The sequence below is a fragment of the Oncorhynchus mykiss genome, chromosome 17 (genome assembly GCF_013265735.2).
Source record: "Oncorhynchus mykiss isolate Arlee chromosome 17, USDA_OmykA_1.1, whole genome shotgun sequence".
Taxonomy (NCBI): domain Eukaryota; kingdom Metazoa; phylum Chordata; class Actinopteri; order Salmoniformes; family Salmonidae; genus Oncorhynchus; species Oncorhynchus mykiss.
Window position 1 is genome coordinate 74,066,958 of NC_048581.1, and position 27,107 is coordinate 74,094,064.

Genomic DNA, 27,107 nt, shown 5'->3' on the forward strand with positions numbered 1-27,107 from the left:
TTGTAATTATTTCACCTCCATGGCCTATTTATTGCCTTACCTCCCTACTCTTATACATTTGCACACACTGTACAAGATTTTTCTATTGTGTTAATGACTGTACGTTTGTTTATGTGTAACCGTGTTGTTGTTTTTGTCACACTGCTTTGCTTTATCTTGGCCAGGTCGCAGTTGTAAATGAGAACTTGTTCTCAACTGGTCTACCTGGTTAAATAAAGGTGAAAAAAAAGAGTGTCACTTCACTGCCTTTGGTTCCTTCCCCAGGCCTTATTGTTTCTGTTCTAGTGTCATGTTTGTGCGTTGTTCTTCTTGTTTTGTATTATGTCACATTTATTTATTAAAACACTCACTCCCTGAACTTGCTCCCCGACTCTTAGGGCACACGTTACACTGCTATACCTAAGATCTAAAAGGTGGCACATGTCCTCCCCCTTCACAAAGGTGGGGATCCTCCTGACCTAGATAACTACTGCACAATTTCTAAACTATCTTGCCTTGTACAAATATTAAAATCACTGGCAAACTTTTGTACTTCAGATTATATTCTTAACTAGTGCGCACCAGTCTGGTTTTAGGCCTGGACTGAGCAACGTTTCAGCAGCTACACTTGTCTTCAATTATGTGTTAAATTGCTTAGATCATAGGAATCACTGTGCTGTCATATTTATAGACCTATCCAGGAAGCAATTGTACATTAAACTTTCCTGCCAGCTCTTGATTATGGTTACATTTATTTATCAATCTCTACTCTAAAACCTTTGGATGCAGTGTACCATAGTGCACTTCACTTTATCATGTGACAGGTTTATTACTGCATCTTTTATCAGAAGGTTGGCTGGACCTTTCTAAATTCACTACATTTCTTCCTTTTTGTTTACAAAGCTTTGCTGCACAAGCTTCCAAAATATCTGACTTCTCTGTTAAAGTTATTGAGAATTTTCCAGACCATGTGTGTCAAATATTTATTTCAGAAGAAGCCAGAAAAACATTAGACAGGCACCTGTCGTGTTGTGATACAGCTTGGATTCAAACCAGAGTGTATCACAACATGCCGTGATTGGGAGTGCCATAGGGCGCCGCACAATTGGCCCAGCGTTGTCCGGGTTTGGCCAGTGGAGGCCGTCATTGTGAATAAGAATTTGTTCTTAACTGACTTGCCTAGTTAAATACAGGTTACATTTTTTATTAGAATCTAAAGCCACTACAGCCAAATGAGATGGGAGACCACGACCAGTCCTTCACATTATTATTTTTGATCTTTCCGGTGTCTTTCTGAATTCATAAAGTAGAATCTGAGTTGGCCATTGGTCAACGGTCAATGCGCAAGACTGCTCTCTACACATGAAAACAAAACTGAAACTATAAAAGTGCAAATGAGCCATCGTGAGGCAGTGTGCCCACAAAAGCCTGGGACTTGGCTGGAGACAGTACAGGGTCATATTCATTAGGCACCAAACAGAATGAAAATGGACTGAAACTGCAAGGGACTACCTAGTTTTCCATTGCAAAAGGGAATTTCCGATCCTTCTCGCTTTTCCTCCTCAGAAGAGGAGGACGAGATCCCTTACATTGCTACATGGCTGCTCCTCACAACAAGCCTCAGGACAATTGTCCTGAGGTGGTTCACACTGACATTATTGATTTGAGTTGCATGTAAATTAAAGAAGTGATCAAAAGATACTACCCATTACTGACAAAGAGAAATGTAGTCAAAGTAGGTTTAATTGGACAAGTTAAATCAGAACATGTTTCAATTGTCAACTGTAATTAACAATACTATAGATACAACCGTTCATACTGTTCAATGGCTTCAGGCTATAGCAATCAAGGTTTTTCCTCAATTCTCACATTATCCATTCCAGATATATGGCTTATAATTTCTCTACTTAGAAAAACTTGATTAAAAACATACAAGTGTATACACAAATACATTCATATCTACATTACAAGGAAGGAAATTAATCAGTTACTTTAATGTGATTATTGTACCGTGTGAAGGTACTTTGACAGAAGAAATGTACACATAATATATAAATTACATGGTATCATAAAGTCAGTTGAATTTAAATGACCTCAAAATGAGTTTCTTCCAATGTGACAAATTCATAAAATATGATGTGGCTAAAGGAATAAGAAAAAAGTAGATTAAAAAATGGTTAGACCTCTACAAGAGCATTTTACCATAAGATCCTTTGTCATTGTCATGTCCTGACCTTAGTTCCTTTTTTATGTCTCTATTTTAGTTTGTTCAGGGCGTGAGGTGGGGTGGGCATTCTATGTTTTGTTCTGTGTGTTAGATTTCTATGTGTTTGGCCTGGTATGGTTCCCAATCAGAGGCAGTTGTCAATTGTTGTCTCTGATTGAGAACCATACTTAGGCAGCCTATTTTCCCACTATGGGTTGTGGGTAGTTTTTTTCTGTGTCTGTGTTTCACCATAAAGAACTGTTTCGATTTTCATTGTTTCACTTTGGTTATTTTGTATTTCAGTGTTCAGTTATATTTCAATAAAATGGACACTTACCACGCTGCGTTTTGGTCTGGTCTTTCATACTCCTCCTCAGATGAAGAAGATCGTTACAGTCACGTTGAAAAACATTCCCAATAACATCTATTTACATTTACAGTTGAAAGTCACAGGGTGATTGAGTTTACTACAGAGAAAAGTGGTCCACAAAAGTAAGACATTATGATATGTTTTAATCACTTTCCACCTCTGCAGGTTTATCATTCGCTACACTCGCATTAACATCTGTCAACCATGTGTATGTGACAAATAAATTTGATTTGATTCTCTGGGACATCAGATTTGTTTATTTATTTTTTCTCTTCTATCTTTTCATTGCTCTTACTCCTGTCCCGGCGGTCTCTGTCTTTGTCCCTCTCTCTGCTCCAGGACCTGTCCCTTCTCCTGTCTCTGTCAGGATCCCCCTGCCTACTACAGTATTTGTAGGCCTTCTGATAATTTAGGACTAAGGTTAACTCTTGTATCATGTTCACATCTGTTTAATGCTGTCTCTGCAGTCCATGTCAACAGAATGACATAGAGGAAACAACACCATAATGTGTTATCATTACATACTTATAGTGTGAGAAGGCAGCTGGATCTGTACCCCTGTAAAAGTGTGCACTAACTCAAATTATTTTGAATATACTGCTATAATGACATCTTTTCAGTTTTATGTTGCAAAGTAGGTTAGGCCTATAGATGGAGCTGATGTTCAACACAAAGCAATAATCATGTAGGTGGTAGGCCTACAATTTTCCTGAAAATGTTAGGCCTATAATTTAAGTGAGGGGGAAAATAGAACAAAACCAGATCAAGTAAGGTAAAATAGTTACAACTGTTAGGTATGTTTCACTTTACAAATAGCTAGGCTTACATGACTCCAGTGAGTCATTTGACCAAACCAATATCAACAAAAAGGTGTAATGGGTTTGCACTCAAAAATATGTTGCATTAAGCTTACTTCATTATTGTATTTTTCTTAACTATTTTCATTGTATCAAGGATAGCGTACCAAACCCATATCACTCAACAGTAAACTGGTTTGGCTGGTACCAAACCCATATCACTCAGCTGTAAACTGGATTGGCTGGTGTTTATGACTTCTTGCAAATGCTGGTGGAGGCACATGATGTAGTGAAACAAAAGTGAAACTGTACAGACATTCTCCGAATCCGAATGCAAGATATCGTGGTGGCTCTCGTGGATTAATCAATTATAAACCAATCTTTGTTAAACTTTAGAACATTTTCAATAGGCTACAGAGTACATTATTTTGTTATTAGGGCAAGGGCGCAGCAGAGTTAGTGGGCATCCAATGATAATAGGAAGATAGCTGGCCCGAGCAGTAAGTAGTAAAATGTTTTACTAAATTGAGACGACAACTTTTTAGGATGCGTCGCAGAATTGAACGGCTGTGTCCATTTTTCCTGGTTCCAGTTCTCTCCTACTTACCCTGGAGATCGATCGTGGAAAATTATTTTGCAAGGTTTTTGGAACGCACAGGGAGATGTATCTTGCCAAATTATCCTGACTGTCCAGAATCCCTTTCCGGTGAAGGAGTGGGGAGTCCAGAATCCCTTTCCGGTGAAGGAGTGGGGAGTCCAGAATCCCTTCTAAGTGAAGGAGTGAGGAGTCCAGAATCCCTTCCCAGTGAAGGAGTGGGGAGTCCAGAATCCCTTTTTAGTGAAGAAGTGGAGAGTCCAGAATCCCTTCCCAGTGAAGGAGTGGGGAGTCCAGAATCCCTTTTTAGTGAAGAAGTGGAGAGTCCAGAATCCATTCCCAGTGAAGGAGTGGGGAGTCCAGAATCCCTTCCCAGTGAAGGAGTGGGGAGTCCAGAATCCCTTTTTAGTGAAGAAGTGGAGAGTCCAGAATCCCTTCCCAGTGAAGGAGTGGGGAGTCCAGAATCCCTTCCCAGTGAAGGAGTGGGGAGTCCAGAATCCCTTTTTAGTGAAGAAGTGGAGAGTCCAGAATCCCTTCCCAGTGAAGGAGTGGGGAGTCCAGAATCCCTTCCCAGTGGAGGAGTGGGGAGTCCAGAATCCCTTTTTAGTGAAGAAGTGGAGAGTCCAGAATCCCTTCCCAGTGAAGGAGTGGGGAGTCCAGAATCCCTTCCCAGTGGAGGAGTGGGGAGTCCAGAATCCCTTTTTAGTGAAGAAGTGGAGAGTCCAGAATCCCTTTTTAGTGAAAAAATTGAGATTCCAGAATCCTTTCCCAGTGAAGGAGTGGGGAGTCCAGAATCCCTTTTTAGTGAAGAAGTGGAGAGTCCAGAATCCCTTCCCAGTAGAGCAGTGGAGAGGCCAGAAACCCTTCTCAGTGGAGAAGTCAAGCTTCGGGTTCTCAGGTCAACTAGGTCATATGATGTTGAAGACACGGATGAGTACTACTGCGAGTACGACTCGACATGGGAGGATCCTCCAAACAAAGAAACCAGTGGTCAAAAGTCCCAACATGTACGTACACAGGCCCCTGGGCCCTGATCACATTTTTTTTGTGGACTCTCAGCAGATGAGTTTTAGAATACTGTAGCCCAGGGGTATTCAACTCTTCTCCTATGAGGTCCGGAACCTGCTGGATTTCTGTTCTACCTGATAATTAACTGCAGTCAACCTGGTGTCCCAGGTCTAAGTCAGTCCCTGATTCAAAGGGAACATTGGATAAATGCAGTGGAACTGGCTTTGAGGTCCAGAGTTGAGGGCTGTAGCCTATCATTAAAAGTATCTTATTGGCACCATAAAATACAGATGAAATATTTAATTTTCCAAAGCAAAATTTACCAATGTAGGCCTAGAATAATGGTAACAGAATATTAATAACTGATCTTTTAGAATTTTCAGACAAAAATCATTTAAAATGCTTGGCTCAATGCCTTATACATGTGCTCTGTCATATGCCCAAATCTTCAGATCATTTTAAGACCTCAGCAGATTATGATTCACTACTGTTGTTCACTGCTGTTCTTTGTACCTCCTTCTCACTGTTGTATTTCCTCAGGAGTGGGTACACCAGTACACCAGTTGGTCGCAACAAGTAAGTGTTATGTTCTGATACATTGAGAATCAGGGTTTTGGGACAACATTTATAATATATTTTAATATACGATATATAATATATTATATTTATTTAACCATTATTGCATTTGTATGACATTGCATCTTATATTGAGTAGCCTAAAGCTATTGCTCACCAATCAAAGCTCCGCCAAGGGGTTAGGAATACTGATGTATTATGTTTGTCTATGTGAAGATCTCTATCTTTAACTTCTAGATACATAAAATGGATATGACTGATAAAGTCTGCTATAGGCCTATGTCAGTAGCCAAGTAGAATGATTGCCGGCCTATCCAGCTAGTGAAATTTTCCTTCCAAGTTTTTGTTTCACTGTACATACTGCATGAGCTCAAACATGTGTTGTTGTCAGGTGTTTCCATAACTGCCATTTTATGAACTCATGAAGTGAATGTGTTTTTAGTCACACAGGTTTAACAGATTCAAAAGTGCAGCAAAGGATATGCAAAAGTACAGGCATGATTATCCAGTAAGTCATTATTCTCTTCACACAATCTTACATAATTTATGCTATTTCATATAAATCCACCTGATAATGATGGTGTGCTGCAGGCTGCATTATCAATCCTAATGCAGTTCTATTGCTGTTAATCATACACTCTTAGAAAAAAAGGTGCTGAGTGGAATCACATAGGATTCTTCGGTTTGTCCCCATAGGTAGTGGTGTAGTGCAATTCTTTTAGGTGAGGGAGCACATGATTCATGTTATAAACCAGCTAATTATTAGAATCAGGTGTGCTAGATTAGGGTTAGAATGACCAAGTAGTGAACATAAAACATTACTACGTAGAATTGTAGGACATTTATTTTTAAAAGGTCATAAAATCAAGCTTTTGGTGTGGTGTATTCATACATCTCAATAAACTATAACCTAAATGCATTATTACCTCTAACTTGGCCCAATTCACATTTCCAATTTCCCACCCTGGCATACCAAGCTACAATGGGCCCAGCGTCTCAATAGCCAATAGAGGCTAAATATCCCAAGGAGGGCTAAAGCAACTTCCAGAGTGGGTCAGGCTCCTTGGGCTTTGCGGTGGCCACTCTGGTTGGTGTGTCCTTGGCAGAACAGTGTCGCCGTAACCAAGTGGTCACATATCGTTCTGTGTTCCACTGTGCAAAGGGGGTCCGTGGAGTTTTCTGAACTTCGAGGCTGACACAGCATGAATTTAGATTGTTTTTTTCTACGTTCTGATTGGCCAAAGTGGTCAAGCGTCCGACAGGCCTCCGCAGTCCACACACGTAGCCTGTAGTTCTCCATCATTCTCGCCACTGCCAGAGAGAAGACGGGGAATATGCCACCATTTACCTACATCAAAGCTACTAAATAGTTATACCAAGAAACCTTTTATCATCTGAAGGTTATTCCTAGAGCCTTCAATGAATGGTTCCTCCAGCCGTATTAGGCTTTACAATTAAACTATTTATGACAATCAATACAGTATCACAAGGCCTTTCTTTGAGGGCCTAGTTATACCCTAACACAAGTGGTGTTAGGAAACTCCTGGTTTACCGACCACGTCAGGCTGCAAGTCACATCAGGCTGTCTTGCAAAGTGATATGTAATTCCTATTTGAATCCAGCCAGAGTGAGTATATCTAACAATTTTCACTTTTAATCACCCAAAACATGCTTTCAGAATGATTGCCAGGGTAGGGATGATTGATAGGTGAGACTACTTAAATAATCTAAACTGGAACAACCATCTCAGTAACGGGTGCAATACAGAAAGTATTCAAACCCCTTCACTTTTTACACCCTCAATTTTAAATGGATTAAAATTTGATTTTTTGGTCACTGGCCTACACACAATACCCCATAATGTCAAAGTGGAATTATGTAAAATAATATATATAATTAAAATGAAAAGCTGAGTCAATAGGTTTTCAAACCCTTTCATATGGCAAGTCTAAATAAGTTCAAGAGCAAAAATCTGTCACATAATAAGTTGTATGGACTGTTTGTGCAATAATAGTGTTCAACACGATTTTCATTGACTACCGCATCTCTACCCCACACATGCAATTATCTGTAAGATCCCTCAGTCGAGCAGTGAATTTCAAAATTAGATTCAACCACAAAGACCAGGGAGGTTTTCCAACACCTCACAAAGAAGGGCACCTATTGGTAGATGGGGTAAAATAAAATAAAAAGCAGACATTGAATATCCCTTTGATCATGGTGAAGTTATTAATAGTGCTTTGGATGGTGTATCAATACACCCAGTCACTACAAAGATACAGGTGTCCTCCCTAACTCAGTTGGCGGAGAGGAAGGAAACCGCTCAGGGATTTCACCATGAGGCCAATGGTGACTTTTAAAACAGTTACGGAGTTTAATAGCTGTGATAGGAGAAAACTGAGGATGGATCAACAACGTTTTAGTTACTCCACAATACTAACCTAATTGACAGAAGCCTTCTTGCCTTCCAAGTAACCATCAAAGAACCCTTTCTTCCAAAAACGGTTCTTAGGATGTTAAAGTTTCTAGGTAGAACACAATACCTTACAAAGAACCCTGGTCTTCCTAAAAGGGTTCTTTAGATGAATCAGTTCTTGGTGGAACCCTATCGCTCCGCAAATAACTATTTTTTAACCCGTTTTTCTTAGAGTGTAGTCAGTAGCTGGTACAGTCTTTAGCACTTGGTTCTTGTTTCCACAGGAGCATAGATCAAACTTGTACTTCGGCTGGCAACAACAAGTAAATAAGTTCTCATTCTTTTTTGTGTAATACATGGAAAAACTGAATGATTTAAGTAATCATTTCACTATCTAATCCCTCTATAATTCTTGTAGTGTTTTGATACAACTCTCTGAGAAATATCCCCATTTCTGAATTTGCATTGCTCTTTCCCCCTCAGGAAGATATGCCTAATTTAAAGTTCTACCGTGAACAAATACCCTCCTCCCCTGATGGTAATGTATTTACTGTTTCTTTGAGTGCAGTTTAGATTTGACAATACTTTTTTACTGTAACCTTTGCTCTGATTAGGTGTCTTCATTGAGGACTTTCACAAGAAATGGAACAGGCAATATTTAAAACTGGAAAGAGTTCACTCATACATCCAATGGTTAGTTTCCTTTACATTTACATGGGCTTTCAATTATTTTTATTTAGAATATGAATTGTTATAATACAATTATTTAAAATGTGTGTGTGTGTGTGTGTGTGTGTGTTAAACAAACATTTAATTTAGGTTGTTCCCTCTTCAAGAACCAGGAATGAATAATCAAGCCAAGGAACTCACCAAAAAGGAAATTGAGGTACTTCTAGTAGTTTCTTTGAGCAAGGAAATGTTCTCTACATACTGCATTTACATAGAGGCAACTACGAAAATAAAGGAAATACAAGAGTAAATGGGGGATACAAAGTATATTGAAAGCAGGTGCTTTCACAAAGGTGTCGTTCCTGGGTTAATTAAGCAATTAACATCCCATCACGATTAGGGTCATGTATAAAAATGCCCAGTTGCCCATCTCGGTATAACCAGGACCGCTCGCGTAGCCCTGCCTCTCTTTCTTTATCGATACGTTGTCCGCGTAGAGAGGTCTTTTGTCTTGTCACTCTCAACGGTCTAGCTCTAGCTGGGATGTGTGAACCCCACGTTTATCCTCTAGAAACTAATGAATCCTTGAGTTGTTATTAAGCCTTCTTCCTACCAGTCTCTATATGATTTCCCTCAGGTTGAGCATTTCCCCTCATCACGTATCTAGTTTAAAGTGTGAGGACCTTTAGTCAACTTAGTCTCACTACTCTGCCCGTCGGCTATGTATCGCTTGGATAATAAAACTTAGATAGATCGATAATACAATTAATGAATCACTACTGGACTCACCTTCCTCCTTGTCTTTTAATGGTAACTCACTTTGTCATAGAGTATTAGTCTCCGTTTCCAGTGTCCCGGTAGAGGGGAGTGTCAGAGTTGTTATCTCCCGTGCCGTTAACTGTCTTGGGAGGGCGTTTTACTCGAGACAAAATAAGACTACCGTTTATTTTTGGAAACACTCTGTTTTTTGTCTTTTACAATCAAACACACTTCAAAATACACAATTTGTTACTTGGTTACACACAGCGTTAATAAAAAACATGCAAATGCCTGAATGCTCTATAAAGCCTGGTACAATGATAACACTTATCTCTATATTTATGCTTATAATAGCTCTTTAATTACCTTTGAGAGATGACGGGGAGACCCACGGTATCAGGAGCAGAGTTTGTCGGTCAGAGTTCTTTTAAGAATTTAGGTAGGTAGCGACTCCCCTCTACTGGCTGAGAGGTTGAATTGGAGTCGGTGCTTTACTAAATTTAGAGATTCAAGTTTGGACTGGATGAGAGAACCCGCTGGTGATTCCCTGCCCCACCGGAATATCGAATAGTCTGTGCCACGCAACAAGGGCGAGGTACTGAGCTCAATCGAGAGGATAAGTTTCTGAGACTTCCTCTGGATGTAATTTGCATCAGTATACACGCACCAAGGCCGCAGGCGACAGAACAGCTGTTCAATAGTTAAACGGTATATCGGAGAGACACTTCTCAGATCCAACAAGTTAGAATCTTTAAGTAATTTGAGTCAGGTAGAGGTAAAGTGACTAGGCAACAGGATAGATAATAAACAGTAGCAACAGCATATGTGATTAGTATGGAAGTGTATGTGTGGCGACAGTATGCCTGTGTGTACAGTTGAAGTCGGAAGTTTACATACACCTTAGCCAAATACATTTAAACTCAGTTTATCAGAATTCCTGACATTTAATCCTAGTAAAAAATTCCCTGTCTTAGGTCAGTTAGGATCACCACTTTATTTTAAGAATGTGAAATGTCAAAACAATAGTAGAGAGAATGATTTATTTCAGCTTTTATTTCTTTCATCTCATTCCCAATGGATCAGAAGTTTACATACACTCAATTAGTATTTGGTAGCATTGCCTTTAAATTGTTTAACTTGGGGCAAACATTTCGGGTAGCCTTCCACAAGCTTCCCACAATAAGTTGGGTGAATTTTGGCCCATTCCTCCTGACAGAGCTGGGGTAACTGAGTCAGGTTTGTAGGCCTCCTTGCTCGCACACACTTTTTCAGTTCTGCCCACAAGTGTTCTATAGGATTGAGGTCAGGGCTTTGTGATGGCCACTCCAATACCTTGACTTTGTTGTCCTTAAGCCATTTTGCTACTTTGGAAGTATGCTTGGGGTCATGGTCCATATGGAAGACCCATTTGAGAGCAAGCTTTAACTTCCTGACTGATGTCTTGAGATGTTGCTTCAATATGACCACATAATTTTCCTTTCTCATGAGCCATCTATTTTGTGAAGTGCACCAGTCCACCAGCAAAGCACCCCCACAACATGATGCTACCACCCCCGTGCTTCACGGTTGGGATGGTGTTCTTCGGTTTGCAAGCCACCCCCTTTTTCCTCCAAACATAACGATGGTCATTATGGCCAAACAGTTCTATTTTTGTTTCATCAGACCAGAGGACATTTCTTCAAAAAGTACGATCTTTGTCCCTATGTGCAGTTGCAAACCGTAGTCTGGCTTTTATATGGCGGTTTTGGAGCAGTGGCTTCTTCCTTGCTGAGCGGCCTTTCAGGTTATGTTTGATTTGCATTTATCGCACCAAAGTATGCTCATCTCTAGGAGACAGAAAGCGTCTCCTTCCTGAGCGGTTTGACGGCTGCGTGGTCCTATGGTGTTTATACTTGCGTACTATTGTTTGTACAGATGAACGTGGTACCTTCTGGTGTTTGGAAATTGCTCCCAAGGATGAGCCAGATTTGTGGACGTATGCAAAATAAATTTGAGGTCTTGGCTGATTTCTTTTGATTTTCCTATGATGTCAAGCAAAGAGGCACATAGTTTGAAGGTAAGCCTTGAAATATATCCAAAGGTGCACCTCCAATTGGCTAAAATGATGTCAATTAGCCTATCAGAAGCTTCTAAAGCCATGACATAATTTTCTGGAATTTTCCAAGCTGTTTAAAGGCACAGTCAACTTAGTGAATGTAAACTTCTGGAATGTTGATACAGTGAGTTAGTTATAAGTTAAATAATCTGTCTGTAAACAATTGTTGGAAAAATTACTTGTGACATGCACAAAGTAGATGTCCTAACCGACTTGTCAAAACTATAGTTTGTCAGCAAGAAATTTGTGGAGTTGTTGAAAAACAAGTTTTAATGACTCCAACCTAAGTGTATGTAAACTTTTGACTTCAACTGTACATGTTAAATGTGAGTGAGTGTGTGTATGTGTTGGAGTGTCGGTGTAAGTATGTGTGAGTGCAAAAAGGAGTCAATGCCGATAGTCCAGAAGCTATGTGGTTAACTATTTAGCAGTCTTATGGCTTGGGTGCAGAATCTGTTCAGGATCCTGTTGGTTCCAGACTTGGTAAATCGGTACTCCTTGCCATGCGGTAGCAGAGAGAACAGTCTATGAATTGGGTGGCTGGAGTCTTTGACAATTTTTAGGGCCTTCCTCTGACACCGCCTGGTATAGAGGTCCGAGATGGTAGGGAGCTCGGCCCCAGTGATGTTCTTGGCAGTATGCATTACACTCTGTAGCGCCTTGTGGTTGGATGTGGAGCAGTTGCCATACCAAGTGTTGATGTAGCCAGTCAAGATTCTCTCAATGTAGAACTTTTTGATGATCTAAGGGCCCATGCCAAATCTTTTATGTCTTGGGGTGTTTGGACCATGATAGTTCATTGGTGATGTGGACACCAAGGAACTTGAAACTCTCAACCTGCTCCACTACAGCCCCGCCTGTTCGGCCCACCTTTTCCTGTAGTCCATGATCAGCTCCTTTGTCTTTCTCACAATGAGGAAGAGGTTGTTTTCCTGGCACCACACTGCCAGTTCTCTGACCTTCTCCCTATAGGCTGTCTCATCGTTGTCGGTGATCATTGTCAGCAAACTTAATGATGGTGTTGGAGTCGTGTTTGGCCACACAGTCGTGGGTGAACAGGGAGTACAGGAGGGGACTAAGTACACACCCCTGAGGGTCCCCAGAGTTGAGGATCAGCATGGCAGACGTGTTGTTGCCTACTCTTACCACCTGGGGCGGCCATCAAGGAACCAGATGCATACCGCGCAAACAGATCCACAGATGAAAAAATCTCAATCGCACTCCACACTGCCCTTTCCCACCTGGACAAAAGGAACACCTATATGAGAATGTTGTTCATTGACTACAGCTCAGTGTTCAATTGACATTCACAAATACAGTGCCTTGAAAAAGTATTCACCCCCCTTGTTGTTTTTCCTATTTTGTTGCATTACAACATGTAATTTAAATGGAATTTTATTTGGATTTCATGTAATGGACACACACAAAATAGTCCAAATTGGTGAAGTGAAATAAAAAAATACTTGTTCCAAAACAATTTAAAAAATAACAAAAGGAAAAGTGGTGAGTGCATATGTATTCACCCTCTTTGCTATGAAGCCCCTAAATCAGATCTGGTGCAACCAATTTCCTTCAGAAGTCACATAACTAAATAAATAAAGTCCACCTGTGTGCAATCTAAGTTTCACATGATCTGTCACATGATTTCAGTATACATACACCTGTTCTGAAAGGCCCTAGAGTCTGCAACACCACTAAGCAAGGGGCATCACCAAGCAAGCGGCACCATGAAGACCAAGGACCTCTCCAAACAGGTCAGGGACAAAGTTGTGGAGAAGTACAGATCAGGGTTGGGTTCTAAAAAAATATCAGAAACTTTGAACATCCCACGTAGCACAATGAAATGGAAAGAATATGGAACAACAACAAACCTGCCAAGAGAGGGCCGCCCACCAAAACTCACGGACCAGACAAGGAGGGCATTAATCTGAGAGGCAACAAAGAGACCAAAGATAACCCTGAAGGAGCTGCAAAGCTCCACAGCGGAGATTGGAGTATCCGTACCACTTGAAGCCATACACTCCACAGAGCTGTGCTTTACGGAAGAGTGGCCAGAAAAAAAGCCATTGCTTAAAGAAAAAAATAAGCAAACATGTTTGGTGTTCGCCAAAAGGCATGTGGGAGACTCCCCAAACATATGGAAGAAGGTACTCTGGTCAGATGAGACTAAAATGTAGCTTTTTGGCCATCAAGGAAAACGCTATGTCTGGCACAAACCCAACACCTCTTATCAATCCAAGAACACCATCCCCACAGTGAAGTATGGTGGTGGCAGCATAATGCTGTGGAGATGTTTTTCATCAGCAGGGACTGGGAAACTGGTCAGAATTGAGGGAATAATGGTTGGCGCTAAATACAGGGAAATTCTTGAGGGAAACCTGTTTCAGTCTTCCAGAGATTTGAGACTGGAACAGAGGTTCACCTTCCAGCAGGACAATGACCCTAAGCATACTGCTAAAGCAACACTCGAGAGGTTTAAGGGAAACATTTACATGTCTTGGAATGGCTCGCGTCACAGGGCAGCTCGCATCTGGGTTTCCCTTTGTCATCCGTAATAGTTTTCAAGCCCTTCCACATCCGACGAGCGTCAGAGCCAGTGTAGTAGGATTCAATCATATTATTCTATTGTCGCTTTGCTTGTTTGATGGTTTGTCTGAGGACATAGCAGGATTTCTTATAAGCATCTGGATTAGTGTACCGCTCCTTGAAAGAGGCAGCTCTAGCCTTTAGCTTGATGCGGATGTTGGCTGTAATCCATGGCTTCTGGTTGGGATATGTACGTACAGTCACTGTGGGGAAGACATCGTCAATGCGCTTATTGATGAAGCCGATGACTTCATTGGAGCCATTCAATGAATCCCGGCACATATTCCAGTCGGTGCTAGCAAAACAGTCCTGTAGCGTAGCATCCGAGTCATCTGACCACTTCCGTATTGAGCGAGTCACTGGTACTTCCTGCTTATGTTTTTGCTTGTAAGCAGGAATTGGGAGGATAGAATTATGGCCATATTTGCCAAATGGAGGGAGGGGGATAGCTTTGTATGCATCTCTGTGTGTGGAGTAAAGGTGGTCTTGAGTTTTTTTCCCTCTGGTCGCACATGCTGGTAAAAATGTTGTAAAACTGATTTAAGTTTGCCTGCATTAAAGTCACAGCCTGCAAAGCCTGCATTTATTTGCAAATTATGGTGGAAAATAAGTATTTGGTCACCTACAAACAAGCAAGATTTCTGGCTCTCATTTCTGGCTCTCCTGTACCTTCTTCTTTAAGAGGCTCCTCTGTCCTCCACTCGTTACCTGTATTAATGGCACCTGTTTGAACTTGTTATCAGTATAAAAGACACCTGTCCACAACCTCAAACAGTCACACTCCAAACTTCACTATGGCCAAGACCAAAGAGCTGTCAAAGGACACCAGAAACAAAATTGTAGACCTGCACCAGGCTGGGAAGACTGAATCTGCAATAGGTAAGCAGCTTGGTTTGAAGAAATCAACTGTGGGAGCAATTATTAGGAAATGGAAGACATACAAGACCACTGATAATCTCCCTCGATCTGGGGCTCCACGCAAGATCTCACCCCATGGGGTCAAAATGATCACAAGAATGGTGAGCAAAAGTCCCAGAACCACATGGGGGGACCTAGTGAATGACCTGCAGAGAGCTGGGACCATAGTAACAAAGCCTACCATCAGCAAGGGCATTGAAGATGAAACGTGGCTGGGTCTTTCAGCATGACAATGATCCCAAACACACCATCCGGGCAACGAAGAGGTGGCTTCGTAAGAAGCATTTCAAGGTCCTGGAGTGGCCTAGCCAGTCTCCAGATCTCAACCCCATAGAAAATCTTTGGAGGGAGTTGAAAGTCTGTGTTGCCCAGCAACAGCCCAAAAACATCACTGCTCTGGAGGAGATCTGCATGGAGGAATGGGCCAAAATACCAGCAACAGTGTGTGAAAACCTTGTGAAGACTTACAGAAAACGTTTGACCTCTGTCATTGCCAACAAAGGGTATATAACAAAGTATTGAGATAAACTTTTGAGTATTGAGATAAACTTTCACAATTGGTGGCTGACTAAATACTTTTTTTGCAGCACTGTATATTATCCTTGTCCTCATTCAGCCATAACTCTAAGAAACATAGAATATTACCATTTTCCAGGTCCTGTTGATAGAATAGTCTCGAATGGAGCTTGTCCAGTTTGTTCTCTAGTGACTGTACGTTCACCAATAGAACAGAGAGTACAGGTGGTTTATTAGCTCGTCGATATACTCGTCGACTTCTTCTTTCGAGTTCCGGAGATTAGGGCATAGTCCGGTGGAAGCAGAACATCCAGAGCTGCCGACTCGTTGAATTAGAAATGTTCATCCAAATTGAGGTTAGTGATCGCTGTTCTGATGTCCATAAGCTGTTTTCTGTCATAGGAAATTATGGCAGAGACACTATGTACCAAAAAAACTATGTTGGTATTTGCTTTATTTTGTCAGTATGTCATCTATTGACTGGTGGGCATAGAAATGAATGAAAATATCATTTGTTCATAATTGTTCTGAATGACAATCTACTTCTTCCTCAGGCTTTCCTTCAAGATGAAACTGCGAAGAAGAGGCTGGTCAAGTCGTACAAGCTCATGCTGGACTTCTACGGCATCCAGCTGTCAAATGACACAACAGGGGAAGTACGACGTGCTAATAACTGGCGTGACAGATTTGACAACCTGGACAGGTTAGCAATTTCTTCATTGGGTCATTTAACTATTATTTTATAGTGATTGCGATACATAATAGCTACAATTTCTGTTTTCAAATGAACCTTCTGAGAATAACAGTATCCTTGTATTTTTGTTGTTCTTGTGTTTTCATTCATGATAGACATACACACAACAACCTGCGCATCACCCGCATCCTGAAGTGCCTGGGCACTCTGGGGTTCCCCCACTACCAGGCCCCACTCGTCCGCTTCTTCCTGGAGGAAACTCTTGTCAAAGGCAACCTGTACAATGTGAAGGAGAGCGTGCTCAACTACTTCATCTTTGCTGTCATTGATAAGCAACAACGCAGGGAATTAGTTAAGTATGCCTACAAGCACTATGAGCCCAAACATGAGTTTGTGTGGTGCCCTAAGAAGATCCAGATGATTTTCTCAAATGGAGAAGAATTCTCAGATAGTAGGCAAACAATGGCAGGCCATTACCAGCATGGTAACTACTTAGATGACAGAGATGTCAGTGACAACCTGTCCATTCCTCGCAATGCTATTGTTAGCACAGCTGAATCCATTCAGCACCCTGTTCCAAGATTGGTTTCCCCCAAAAAATATGATTTGGCCCCTGAGCGTGCATCAATTAGGCATTATGAAGATGTTCCAAAGTATGTAGCTACTCACTCTACAGGGCACTCACATACTGCCCAAGGTAATGTAAAGACTCGGTCCCTCACCAAAGATGTTTTAAATAATCAGGGAAATGAGAAAATAGAGAGTGCACCCACAAAAGATTCAGAAGGCAAGAACAATTCAGTGAAAGAGCCACTTAATAAAGAGGTTTCACAGAGTCAGTTAAAGATCGAATGCTCAGCAATTGAGCAATCTACTCAAGACCCATCCCAGAGCCCGGATAAGACCACTGAGGGTCCAGCCATAGACCCATGTCCTAAAGACCCATACCAGAGCCCGGATAAGACCACTGAGGGTCCAGCCATAGACCCATGTCCTAAAGACCCATCCCAGAGCCAGGTTCAGACCACTGAGGGTCCAACCATAGAGCTATCTCCTCATAAGGTACCCCAGAGCAAGGTTAATATAGCCAGAACCAGAGATGCCCCAAAGAGCTGCCGCGCCAAAAAGCCTAGAATTGGGGAAATTACCAAAACAGTTTCGGAGAGCACCAGTAAAACACCAAATGAGAATCCTCCTTCTACCAGAGAAAAGCAATAGCATCTGTACATTAAACAGGTGTTAAATGTAACAGTGGCGATATAAGATGAGTGTATTCACCCAAATAGGTAGATTGTGAAGCAATCAGAAACCAGAGGGCATAAAAGCAAATGGGAAGGGGAAGATTTTGATATTTTAATAAAGTATAATGAAATAATAATTGACTGTTATGTATACTTAGTATCAGTGATGTTTAGTACTTAAGTAAACAAACTTTAAAGTAATACTTAAGTCGTTTTTTGGAGTATGTGTACTTTATTTTACAATTTATATTTTTACTCCACTACATTCCTAAAGAGAATAATGTACTTTTTACTCCATATATTTTCTATGACACCCAAAAGGACTCGTTACATTTGGAATGCTTAGCCAGACAGGAAAATGGTCCAATTCACGCACTTATCAAGAGAACATCCCTGGTCATCCCTCCTGCCTCTGACTCACTAAACACACATGCTTCGTTTGTGAATTATGTCTGAGTGTTGGAGTGTGCACCTGGCTATCCGTAAATAAAAACTGAAAAAAAAATGTAATGGTTCCGTCTGGTTTGCTTAATATAAGGAATTTGAAAGTATTTGTTATATATTTTTGCAATTACATTTACTTCTGATACTTGAGTATATTTAAAACCAAATACTTTAATAATTTTACTCAAGTAGTATTTTACTGATTTGACTTTCACTTTTACTTGAGTCATTTTCTATTAAATTATCTTTACCTTTACTCAAGTATGACAATTGGGTACTATATAAACCACTGTTTAGTGTAGGAATAAATAGCATAACCATTTAACAGTTTATAAAAAACGACAGCTAATTTGTTATATATATATATTTTATTACGATAACTATCTTGGTAGAATTGTGTGATCTGGGCCCGGTTTCCCAAAAGCATTTTAAGGCTGAGGCCATAGACCCATGTCCTAAAGACCCATCCCAGGGTAGGACCATCGTTAAATCTCAGAGCTGTTTCCCAAAACCATTGTTATTAATTAATGTTGCACTTAAAAACGGTTGTAATCTAACGTCTGCCTCAGACCACCCGTAGAACAGCTAACGTTAAGTGCTTCGCTAGATGCTTTTTTGCCCTCCCGCGTCAATTTATACAGATATCTCTATAAGTTGACTACAAATACAACGTTGTCAATGTTTTTGCAATTAACACACAAGCAACGTATAAAAAGAGCGCTGCCTTTCTTTCGATTCTATCAGTATCGACACATGCTCCAAAGACCACTAGCGAACGTTCTTTCTGCAAACGTTCTTACTGCATGGGGTTTTGGGAAACGTGTGATGCATCTTTGTCCGTTGTAGGCAAGATACATCATTAAAACACTTGTAAACCTAAATTAAATCGCTATCGGGAAACCAGGCCCTACCCGATGACATGAAAAGTTAAAACATTTTAAAAACTGGTTTTCAAACACTATGACATTAGCGGTGACGTAGGAAGCAAGAAAATACCCTCCCATGGGCTGGAAACTCTATGCAGGTTTTTCAAATCACTTTTTAACTTTTAATCCTACCCTGTGTCAGAAGCCTTTTTTAATGACTTTTTTTTAACCACATACCATAGAAATGCACTGTTTTCAGATATGTAGACGCTGGAGATAAGATTGAAAAGTGTCAGAATTGCCCTTTAAGAGATATCACATATATTCTGTTTAAAATAGGCTGCAGGTGCCTTAAAAAGTATGTGCCTGCCATTTTAGAATTGTGAATGATGTATAAACTGAGCCCATATGTTCGAAATCTCTCTTTTCAGCCTCTGAGGTGAGGTGTAAGTCAGACATCTTCCTGTTCTCAATATTCTGGAAGAATTATACTGGAATCCTCTAAAAATATTTCGGAAAATGTAATAGGCATAATGTACATTCTGTACATTCTCTGTTCACTAAGTCAATCATTGGCCAATCTACATTGCTTTTGGTTACATGCCCCCAGATCACACGTGCATCCAAATGTTGGATTGGATCGGACTCAATTTGGTGTGAGTAGCAGGTAGCAAGCCAAGGCTCAGGGCAATTGTCCTGAAGTGGATGTACCGGACATTGATTTACATGCAACTCAAATCAATAAAATAATCTGTTAGACAATACCCATTAATGACAAAGAGATATGTAGTCAAAGTAGGTTTAATTGGCCAAGTTTAAACAAAATCAGGACATTTCAAATGTTAACTGTAATTTGCAATACTATAGATACAACCCTTCAGTGCTTGACTGATGAACATATAAGCACATACTGTCATATATGTTAGACTATAGCAATCAATGTGTTTCCTCAATTCTCACATTATCCATTCCAGATATATGGCTTATAATTTCTCTACTTAGAAAAATGTGATTAAAAACATACCAGTATATACACAAATACATTCATATCTACATTACAAGGAAGGGAGTTACTTTCATGTGATTATTGTACCCTGTGAAGGTACTTTGACAGGAGAAAGGTAGATGGGATCATACTTAAGACCACACAATTAGTTCCTTTAAATGTGTTAAAATGTATAAAATGGCCAAAGGAATACAAAATGTGTAGACCTTTCAACTACAAGAGCATTCACAATAATGTCTATTTACATGTACAGTTATGATGCTGAAAGTGAAAGTCACACTGTGATTGAGTTACTACAGAGAAAAGTGGTCCACAGAAGTAAGACATTATGATGTGTTTTTATCACTTTCCACCTCTGCAGGTTTATCATTCTCCTTTGGGACATAAGATTTGTTTGATTCTTTTTTGTCTTTGCTCTTGCTCCTGTCCCGGCGGTCTCGGTCTTTGTCCTTTTCTCGGTCCCGTGCTCTGTCTCTGTCGTTTTCTCTCCTGTCAGGCTCTCTCTCCCTGCCTCTGTCCCGGTCTCTGCTCCTGGTCCCGTCTCTTTTCCTTTCTCTGTCTCTCTCTCGGTCTCTGTTCCTGGCTCTCTCTCGGTCGTAGTCTCTCCTGTCAGGCTCTCTCCCCCTAACTCTGTCCCTTTCTCGGTCACGATCTCTCTCCTTGTCCTTCCTCTTGTCTCCCTCTGGAGCCCTGTGCCCGTCTCCCTCTGGAGCCCTGTGCCCGTCTCCCTCTGGAGCCCTGTGCCCGTCTCCCTCTGGAGCCCTGTGCCCGTCTCCCTCTGGAGCCCTGTGCCCGTCTCCCTCTGGAGCCCTGTGCCGCTCTCCCTCTGGAGCCCTGTGCCGCTCTCCCTCTGGAGCCCTGTGCCGCTCTCCCTCTGGAGCCCTGTGCCGCTCTCCCTCTGGAGCCCTGTGCCGCTCTCCCTCTGGAGCCCTGTGCCGCTCTCCCTCTGCAGCCCTGTGCCGCTCTCCCTCTGCAGCCCTGTGCCGCTCTCCCTCTGCAGCCCTGTGCCGCTCTCCTTCTGGAACCCTGTGCCGCTCTCCCTCTGGAACCCTGTGCCGCTCTCCCGCCCTCCCTCTGCTGCGGTCTCTCTCCCGGCTACGTTCCCTCTCTCCTCGGTCTCTCTCCCTGCCTCTGTCCCTCTCCCGGCTCCAGCGCTTGCCCTGGCTCCTGTCCCATGGCCTGGCCCCATGGGGCCCCTCACGGTCCCTCTCCCTCCTGCGGTCCTCAGACAGATCCTTCTGCCTTTCCGACAGCCCAGAGGAAACAGGGATTGGCTCCCGGTCTTTGTGGCCACCCTCAAACCGACTGGCACTGTCTCCACCGCGGGGCTCTGAGCCCTCTCTGGTGGAGCTGCTCTTTCTCATGTCAGGCGAGTGTCGTCGCCAGTGGTCATCCCTGTGGGACTCTGGGCTGTGGCCCCTCATGCGGTTTGGTAGAGGTATGGGGCCCTCTGGAGGGGTTGGGAGCAGTGGCCCACTGTGGCGGGTTGGTCTTAAGTCTACTGGATTGTCAAGGCGAAACCGGTCAGGTCCTCCGAAATGCTGAGGTGGGCCCCCCTGGTGGTCTTGTCTCTGGTCATCATAAGATCCCCTGTGTGGTGGTGGGGAGGGTGCTCTAGATCCCCGAAACTGGTTAGGTGGATGGAAATGCTGTTCACCCACATCTCCACTGGGAGGCGCGCCTCTCCGCCCCTCATACTGGTAGTGTGGAGGTCCTCTGTAAGAGGGGCCTGGTGGGGGAGCCTGGTTGTCTTTGTACATGTGTGGAGGGGTCTGACCCTGGTGATGGTCCATGCTCTGCTGGTAGGAACCAACACTGGCATTGTTGTACTGGTCTACAGGGCCTCTTGGTGGGTCGATCATTGGTGCTTGGGACCCATGATCACCAAAATGAGAAAGCGGAGGACCTCTGGGTCCGGGGAAGTGCGATGGAGGGGGTCCTCTGTTGTCAAAGTGGCCTGGGGGAGGACCTGTGAAGGGAGGAGGGGGGCCTCTGGGTCCAGGGAAGTTGAATGGAGGAGGGGGTCCAGTGAACCTTGCTGGAGCTAAACCATTTTGCCCATCATAAGTAGGAGGTGGGGGAAGGCCATGGCCCTCCATGAACTGGCCTGGAGGTGGGCCTTGTTGCCCCATGTGCCGTGGAGCCAGGGAACCCATGGGTGCATTGAACATCTGGGGAGGTGGAGCTCTCTGGCCCATCGGTTGGAATGGAGGGGGTCCTCTGGGTTGCATCATGGTCTGGAGTGGAGGTCCAAGGGGTGCCTCATACTGCTGCTGAGAGCCACCCCACTGGTTCTGATAGGGAGGGTAAGCAGTAGGAGTTGGCCCATACTGAGAGTACTGAGACTGGTCACTCTCCACTTGCATGGGTGAAGGAACCGGTATGGGTAGAGGTCTCTGCATAGGAAGAGAGCCTGACAAGGAAGGAATACTCTGCATGGGTGGTGGCCCAAGCATTGGAGGTGGACCCTGCATCGGTGGGGGTCCAAGGTGGGGTGGGAAGGTGGCTGTTGGAGGAACGTCAGGAGGAGCTCCATAGTCCATGTAGGCTGATGTTTCCATGTGTAACATGTGGGAGGATTGGGTGTCCATCAGGGTGGAGCTATCCTGGGTGACATTCTGAGACAGTACATGAATTGTAGGTGAAGCTGAGGAGCTGTTTGCGGACATCTTGAAGTAGCCAGAGGACGTAGACTCTTGACTGTTCTGCTCAGAATTAGAAATCTCCCCTGTCTTTAAAATGCTGGCTGCATTTGGCCAAATACTGTATTTGTCAAAGTCACTCTTGGTTGGGTCAACTTCCTCCGATTCCACAGTTCGTTTCTCCACGTAATTTACCTCCATATCAGGTTCTACACTCTCACCTAACAGGGGAATGGACTCCCCTGTTGTGTCTGATTCCAGGAAGGGAAGAGATTCTGTTATAACCTCTTCTTGGGACAGTGGTGTTTCTGGTTCTTGGACATCAGTCTGTGGTGGTTGCGTGGTGGCTGTGACAGGAGCAGGAGGAGGTGTCTCTTCTTTTTCTATCGAGTCTGAGGTTAGCCTCCTGGGGTCTCTGCTCGGCCTGGGGTCCCTGCTCTGCCTTGGGTCCCTTCTCTGGTTAATCAAAGGAGCGGCAGTAGAGGATTTCATCAACTCATCAACCTTTTTTCCCAGCTGCAGGAGCTGACTGTTGGCCAGTAGGGATGGCTGAGAGATCAAGCTGTCCATGACTGAGAACGAGGCAGCTGATGTCCCTGTGGTTGACCCTGGTTGGTAGATGGATTCCTCCTGCTCCTCAAGCTGACGTTTCTGCTCCTCAATCTGTTTGTTGAGATCCTCCAGCATTTTCTGCTGTTCGGTCAGACCTCCAGGTGCGGCCCTGGCTTGACCAGGGACATCAGTCCTGACCTCCTCAAAGATGGTGTCATCCTCTGGGTCATAAGCCACATCGTCCAGATCCGTAGCCTCTGGCTGCTTGATGACCTCAGGTTCTTTAACTAACTTCTGGGGTGCTCCATAGCCCATACCTGGGTCATACTCTTCCTCTGGGTCATATGGTCGGTCATCCTCATCCTCCTCCACCTGCTTCTCCTTAGAAATCTGTCCAAACTGCTGAACGATGGGATCAAGCAGAGTAGCAGGGCCAGCTGAGACGTCAACAGCACCATGCTCAGAAGGGGACATGGAGGCCTCAGAGTCATTCATCTTGTTCCCAAACAAAGTCTTCAGGATGGTCTGAAGGGGGGTGGCATTGGTAGCAGAGGATGCAGCAGAGCTGGAGGAAGGTGACTCTCTGCCTGTAGCAGGGGCTTTGACAGAAGACAGGAAGGACAGCACTGATGAGGCTGCCATGGAGGTGGATGAGGTCTCTGAGGAGCTGAGAGGGGGAGGTGTACCTGGGGGGGATGTGTTGAAGGGAAGATCTTGGGTGTACCGCAAGGCTTTCTCTGCTTTCACTTCAGCCTTGATGGCTGAGGTTGGTTTTGGAAGGCCTGTGTCATCTAGGTCTCTGATTTGGGTCACGGAACGCTTCTCTTCAGTCTCAAAGGAGGCTACAGCACGCTTCTTCTCCTTCTGGCAGATCACCAAGCCGAGGAGGAGGTTAGGGCGCGCTGGCTCAAGACCTACAAGACAGAAAGGTAAAATAATGAAAATGGAATAAAAAACATTCTAGAACATATGTATCCACTCACATACTTGTATACTGCATATCTCAACTCAAATCAAGAAACATTTCCAGAGACACAGATGTGTTTGAAGTGAAACGATAGCTTATTTCAAACACCCCCTAATATGACAGCAACATAGGATTTCAAAAACAGATCACAAAAAAGTGTTGATTTAAAGTCAAGCTGTGGTCTTCACTTTCCATTTTGAATTGTTCAAACAATCAATAACATGAGCAAACAATGCCACCTGTATAATCAGGTAAAAGTATAACCATTAAATGTAATATGAATGTGTCAAAAGAATACAAAAAAAGAATTGTAGGACAGACAACCTTTATAAAAGTAGTAAGAATCATCACAATGCTGAGCAGTCAAACTTCCCATCATACTTTGAGAAATGTGACTGTCTGTGCACTGCATTAAACTGCATGTTCCTGTTTGATCAAACAACCTCATCACCCTTCAAAGTTACACAAACACTGACATTCACACGTTTCAAAAAGCTTTTCTTCTTCCCAGATTGTCATTAGTATGCATTCTCATGAAGTCACTTGTAAATAAGTGGACATTTACACATAGTCTTTACGATGCCATATAAAAAATACAAAATATTTGTTGTACAGTGCATTGCACTCAGCTTACGTTTTTAATGACACATATCAACCCAACCTCTGCTGACAAACTAAACGGATGTGTGTTTCTTGATTCTTAAATTCAGTCTGACAAGTGGTTGAAAGCCATAGATTATTCTTGTCCTTAATCTTCTTGAAAACAGCAACATAAGTGGGCCAATCTCTGTCCAAGGCTCACTGAGATGGACCTCTCTCAGGATAACTTACCATGGCTCCCCAGGCATTCAGTTTGTGGTATGGGATGGGCTAGGTGCAGGTCAGGTGCTCCCGCTTCAGTTATGACATGTAAGTACTGGAGATCCACTAATGCAGTACACCAAGTTGCAGTGTAGAACACTTTAAATGTAACATACTGTGGCAGATGTCATTTTCAGAAACAACATCATTACCCAAACATTTTTCCCTGGAGTATCTACAGTGCAGAATAAAAGGTGAGCCTTAAAAACAACAGGCTGAGACTGACATCTAAGGTGGCACCAACCTGTGATGCACAACATCCTTTATTTAAGACAGACATGTGATACAAGATAATATACACAAAGTACAGAGAGCGCACAGAAAAAGTACAGAGGGATGTTCGTGGAGGAAGGCAACAACAAAAGTGCATGATTGCCCCCTACAGTGTATCATAAATCAACTTCATGAAACAAGCTCTCATTTCACATAGAAGAAAACTAACTAACTAAACCCTGAAGATACTTACCACTCAGAAATAAACTATAGACTGACATCTTTACTAACTTAATTATGTTCAGGTATATTGACACATCATATTGGAACCAGTGTGTGGGTTATCAGAGGAATCTGTGTCTCCCTGCAGATGCTTACCTGGCCCATCGAAGGGTAACAGTTTGGAGGGCAGAGGGTCCTTGGAGCTCAGGGGGATGAGGTATAGGTCTTTGATGCGGCGGTTGTTGTTGGCGACCACTCCAAAGCGCTTCCTGCTACTGAAATAAGAGAAGAGAGAGACATAGGCCACCTCCTCCTCCTCTGTGGCTGGATGGAACCGGATCAGACACAGCTCCTGGGGACAGGGCAAACCCAAAGAGAGAGGTATGACCTTAGGGTCCTCAACCAGGAAGTAGGTTGTTTATAAATATCTCATGGTGAACAGCTTTACCTTGGACAGTGACGTTTTTAGTTTCCCCACATAGTCCCACACGGTGCTGGGGGAGATTCGGCCTCCGATGTGGATGGTGTCAGGTAGATCCTGTACAGGATTAACAATGTCACCTTTGTGTTGAACTCTGAGGACATTATTACCACACCTACTCACAACCAGATGAAACAAGTAATACATGTATTCTGGTCAAAATTGAGTTCAAGTTTCACTATGATTAAAATATAACAGCTGTCATGTTGTCAGTCTCTGAGTTATTAGTTCTACGATGTGTTTTTTCTTAGCTCACGTAAAAAAAACTACCATTGACCTTTTTTTCAAACAAATTAATAACCAACCTCTTTCAGGTGCTCAAAGGTTCCTGAGACCAGGTATGCTTTAGTGACAAACTTAGCCACGGTGTGCATGTTGACGAATCCTTTCCACATCATCTCCTGACTATGGAGGAAGATGGCGGTCTCACCCTCTGGGGGAGGCTCTGACGAGGCAGCTTTTTGCATGACAGGCCTGGGGATGGAGGGTGGAGGAGCCGGGGGCATGGGGAGGGGCCCCTTGGGCACCACCTCCATCACTACAACCGGAGCGGGCTCTGCTGGGATAGGTCTTGAATAGGTATCTGTTGAGATTGGTGCCACCATGGAGGTGTCTGGAGCTGAGTGGGTGACCGTCACTCCAGAGCTGTGTCTTGCCATGCGGGGATCTCTGCGGGTGATGCTGACAGAGGAGACGGCTGGTACAGTGACAGGGGCTGGGGTCTGGGGTGGAGGCAACATGATGCTTGCGTCCTCATGGTAGGGCAGGGGCTCAGGGACTGGTGTCTCACTGCCGGGATAATTGACCGGGGCACCTTCACATGAGGAGGACCTGGGCAAGCGTCTCACCTCTTGCCTCACCTCGGGCTTCTTGGAGAGTTTGGCCTTCTTGGCTGCTGGTTCATCGTCTGCAGACTTCTGGCCTGGAAGAGAGGAGACAGAGGCTGCTTAAACCTTCAAATCCACTAAGTGAAGCATGGAGTAATAGGAATTAAGATATTTCCTCAGATCTTTGAGGGACATATGCCACCGTTTCTTACATACCATCAAAACACTTCACCCTCTCATTCTTTTCATTCATTATTACCTGTACAGATTTTGCAGTTGAGGTCAAAGAGATGGGCCCTGTGCTCAGCCGTGGTGTCCCGCATCATGCTGAAGATATCTGGCAGGGCACTGCCACTCTTCACCCCAGCCTGAACTGAGCCAGAGAAGGGAGTGGAGCCAGCTTCCTCTTGTTCCTGAACACATTGGAAAAGGAGACCAGAGAGACAGTCAAATCTACAAAATGACCTACAATGGATTCTCAAAATAGCACATAAACCATAGCCAAATCTGATGAGGGCCTGAATACCAAAATTATTCTCAACAACTATTTGTTGCATGGCAATAAAGTTCTGATACATGAATCATTAGATCAACTGTAAAA

At 43.2% G+C, this 27,107-nt stretch overlaps 2 protein-coding genes across 8 annotated transcripts in view; one reads left to right on the forward strand and one right to left on the reverse strand.

The window, feature by feature from the left end:
* The first annotated feature begins 3,103 nt into the window (after window positions 1-3,103).
* Window positions 3,104-17,623, forward strand: LOC110494543 (opioid growth factor receptor). Of its 4 annotated transcripts, none has more exons than XM_036950607.1 (9): window positions 3,104-4,954; window positions 5,499-5,531; window positions 5,974-6,039; window positions 8,232-8,270; window positions 8,431-8,485; window positions 8,562-8,640; window positions 8,767-8,833; window positions 16,045-16,193; window positions 16,340-17,623. In XM_036950607.1, the coding sequence occupies exons 1-9, from the start codon at window positions 3,899-3,901 to the stop codon at window positions 17,400-17,402; spliced, it is 2,607 nt and encodes an 868-aa protein (XP_036806502.1). In that variant the 5' UTR covers window positions 3,104-3,898; the 3' UTR covers window positions 17,403-17,623. The 4 variants fall into 4 exon arrangements, with proteins under 4 accessions (XP_036806502.1, XP_036806503.1, XP_036806504.1 ...); XM_036950606.1 differs by having other exon boundaries at window positions 3,109-4,954; window positions 5,496-5,531; XM_036950608.1 differs by lacking the exon at window positions 5,974-6,039 and having other exon boundaries at window positions 5,496-5,531.
* Window positions 17,624-19,518: 1,895 nt separating this feature from the next.
* The window catches only part of LOC110494545 (death-inducer obliterator 1), a 28,304-nt gene continuing 20,715 nt past the window's right edge, over window positions 19,519-27,107 (reverse strand). For all 4 annotated transcript variants that reach the window (XM_036950613.1, XM_036950611.1, XM_036950610.1 and 1 more), the window contains 5 exons: window positions 26,766-26,919; window positions 25,985-26,601; window positions 25,647-25,736; window positions 25,355-25,550; window positions 19,519-23,849 (listed from right to left, as the gene is read on the reverse strand). In XM_036950613.1, the coding sequence (XP_036806508.1) occupies window positions 20,068-23,849; window positions 25,355-25,550; window positions 25,647-25,736; window positions 25,985-26,601; window positions 26,766-26,919 (4,839 nt within the window). In that variant the 3' untranslated portion in view covers window positions 19,519-20,067. The remainder of the gene's footprint in view (window positions 23,850-25,354; window positions 25,551-25,646; window positions 25,737-25,984; window positions 26,602-26,765; window positions 26,920-27,107) is intronic.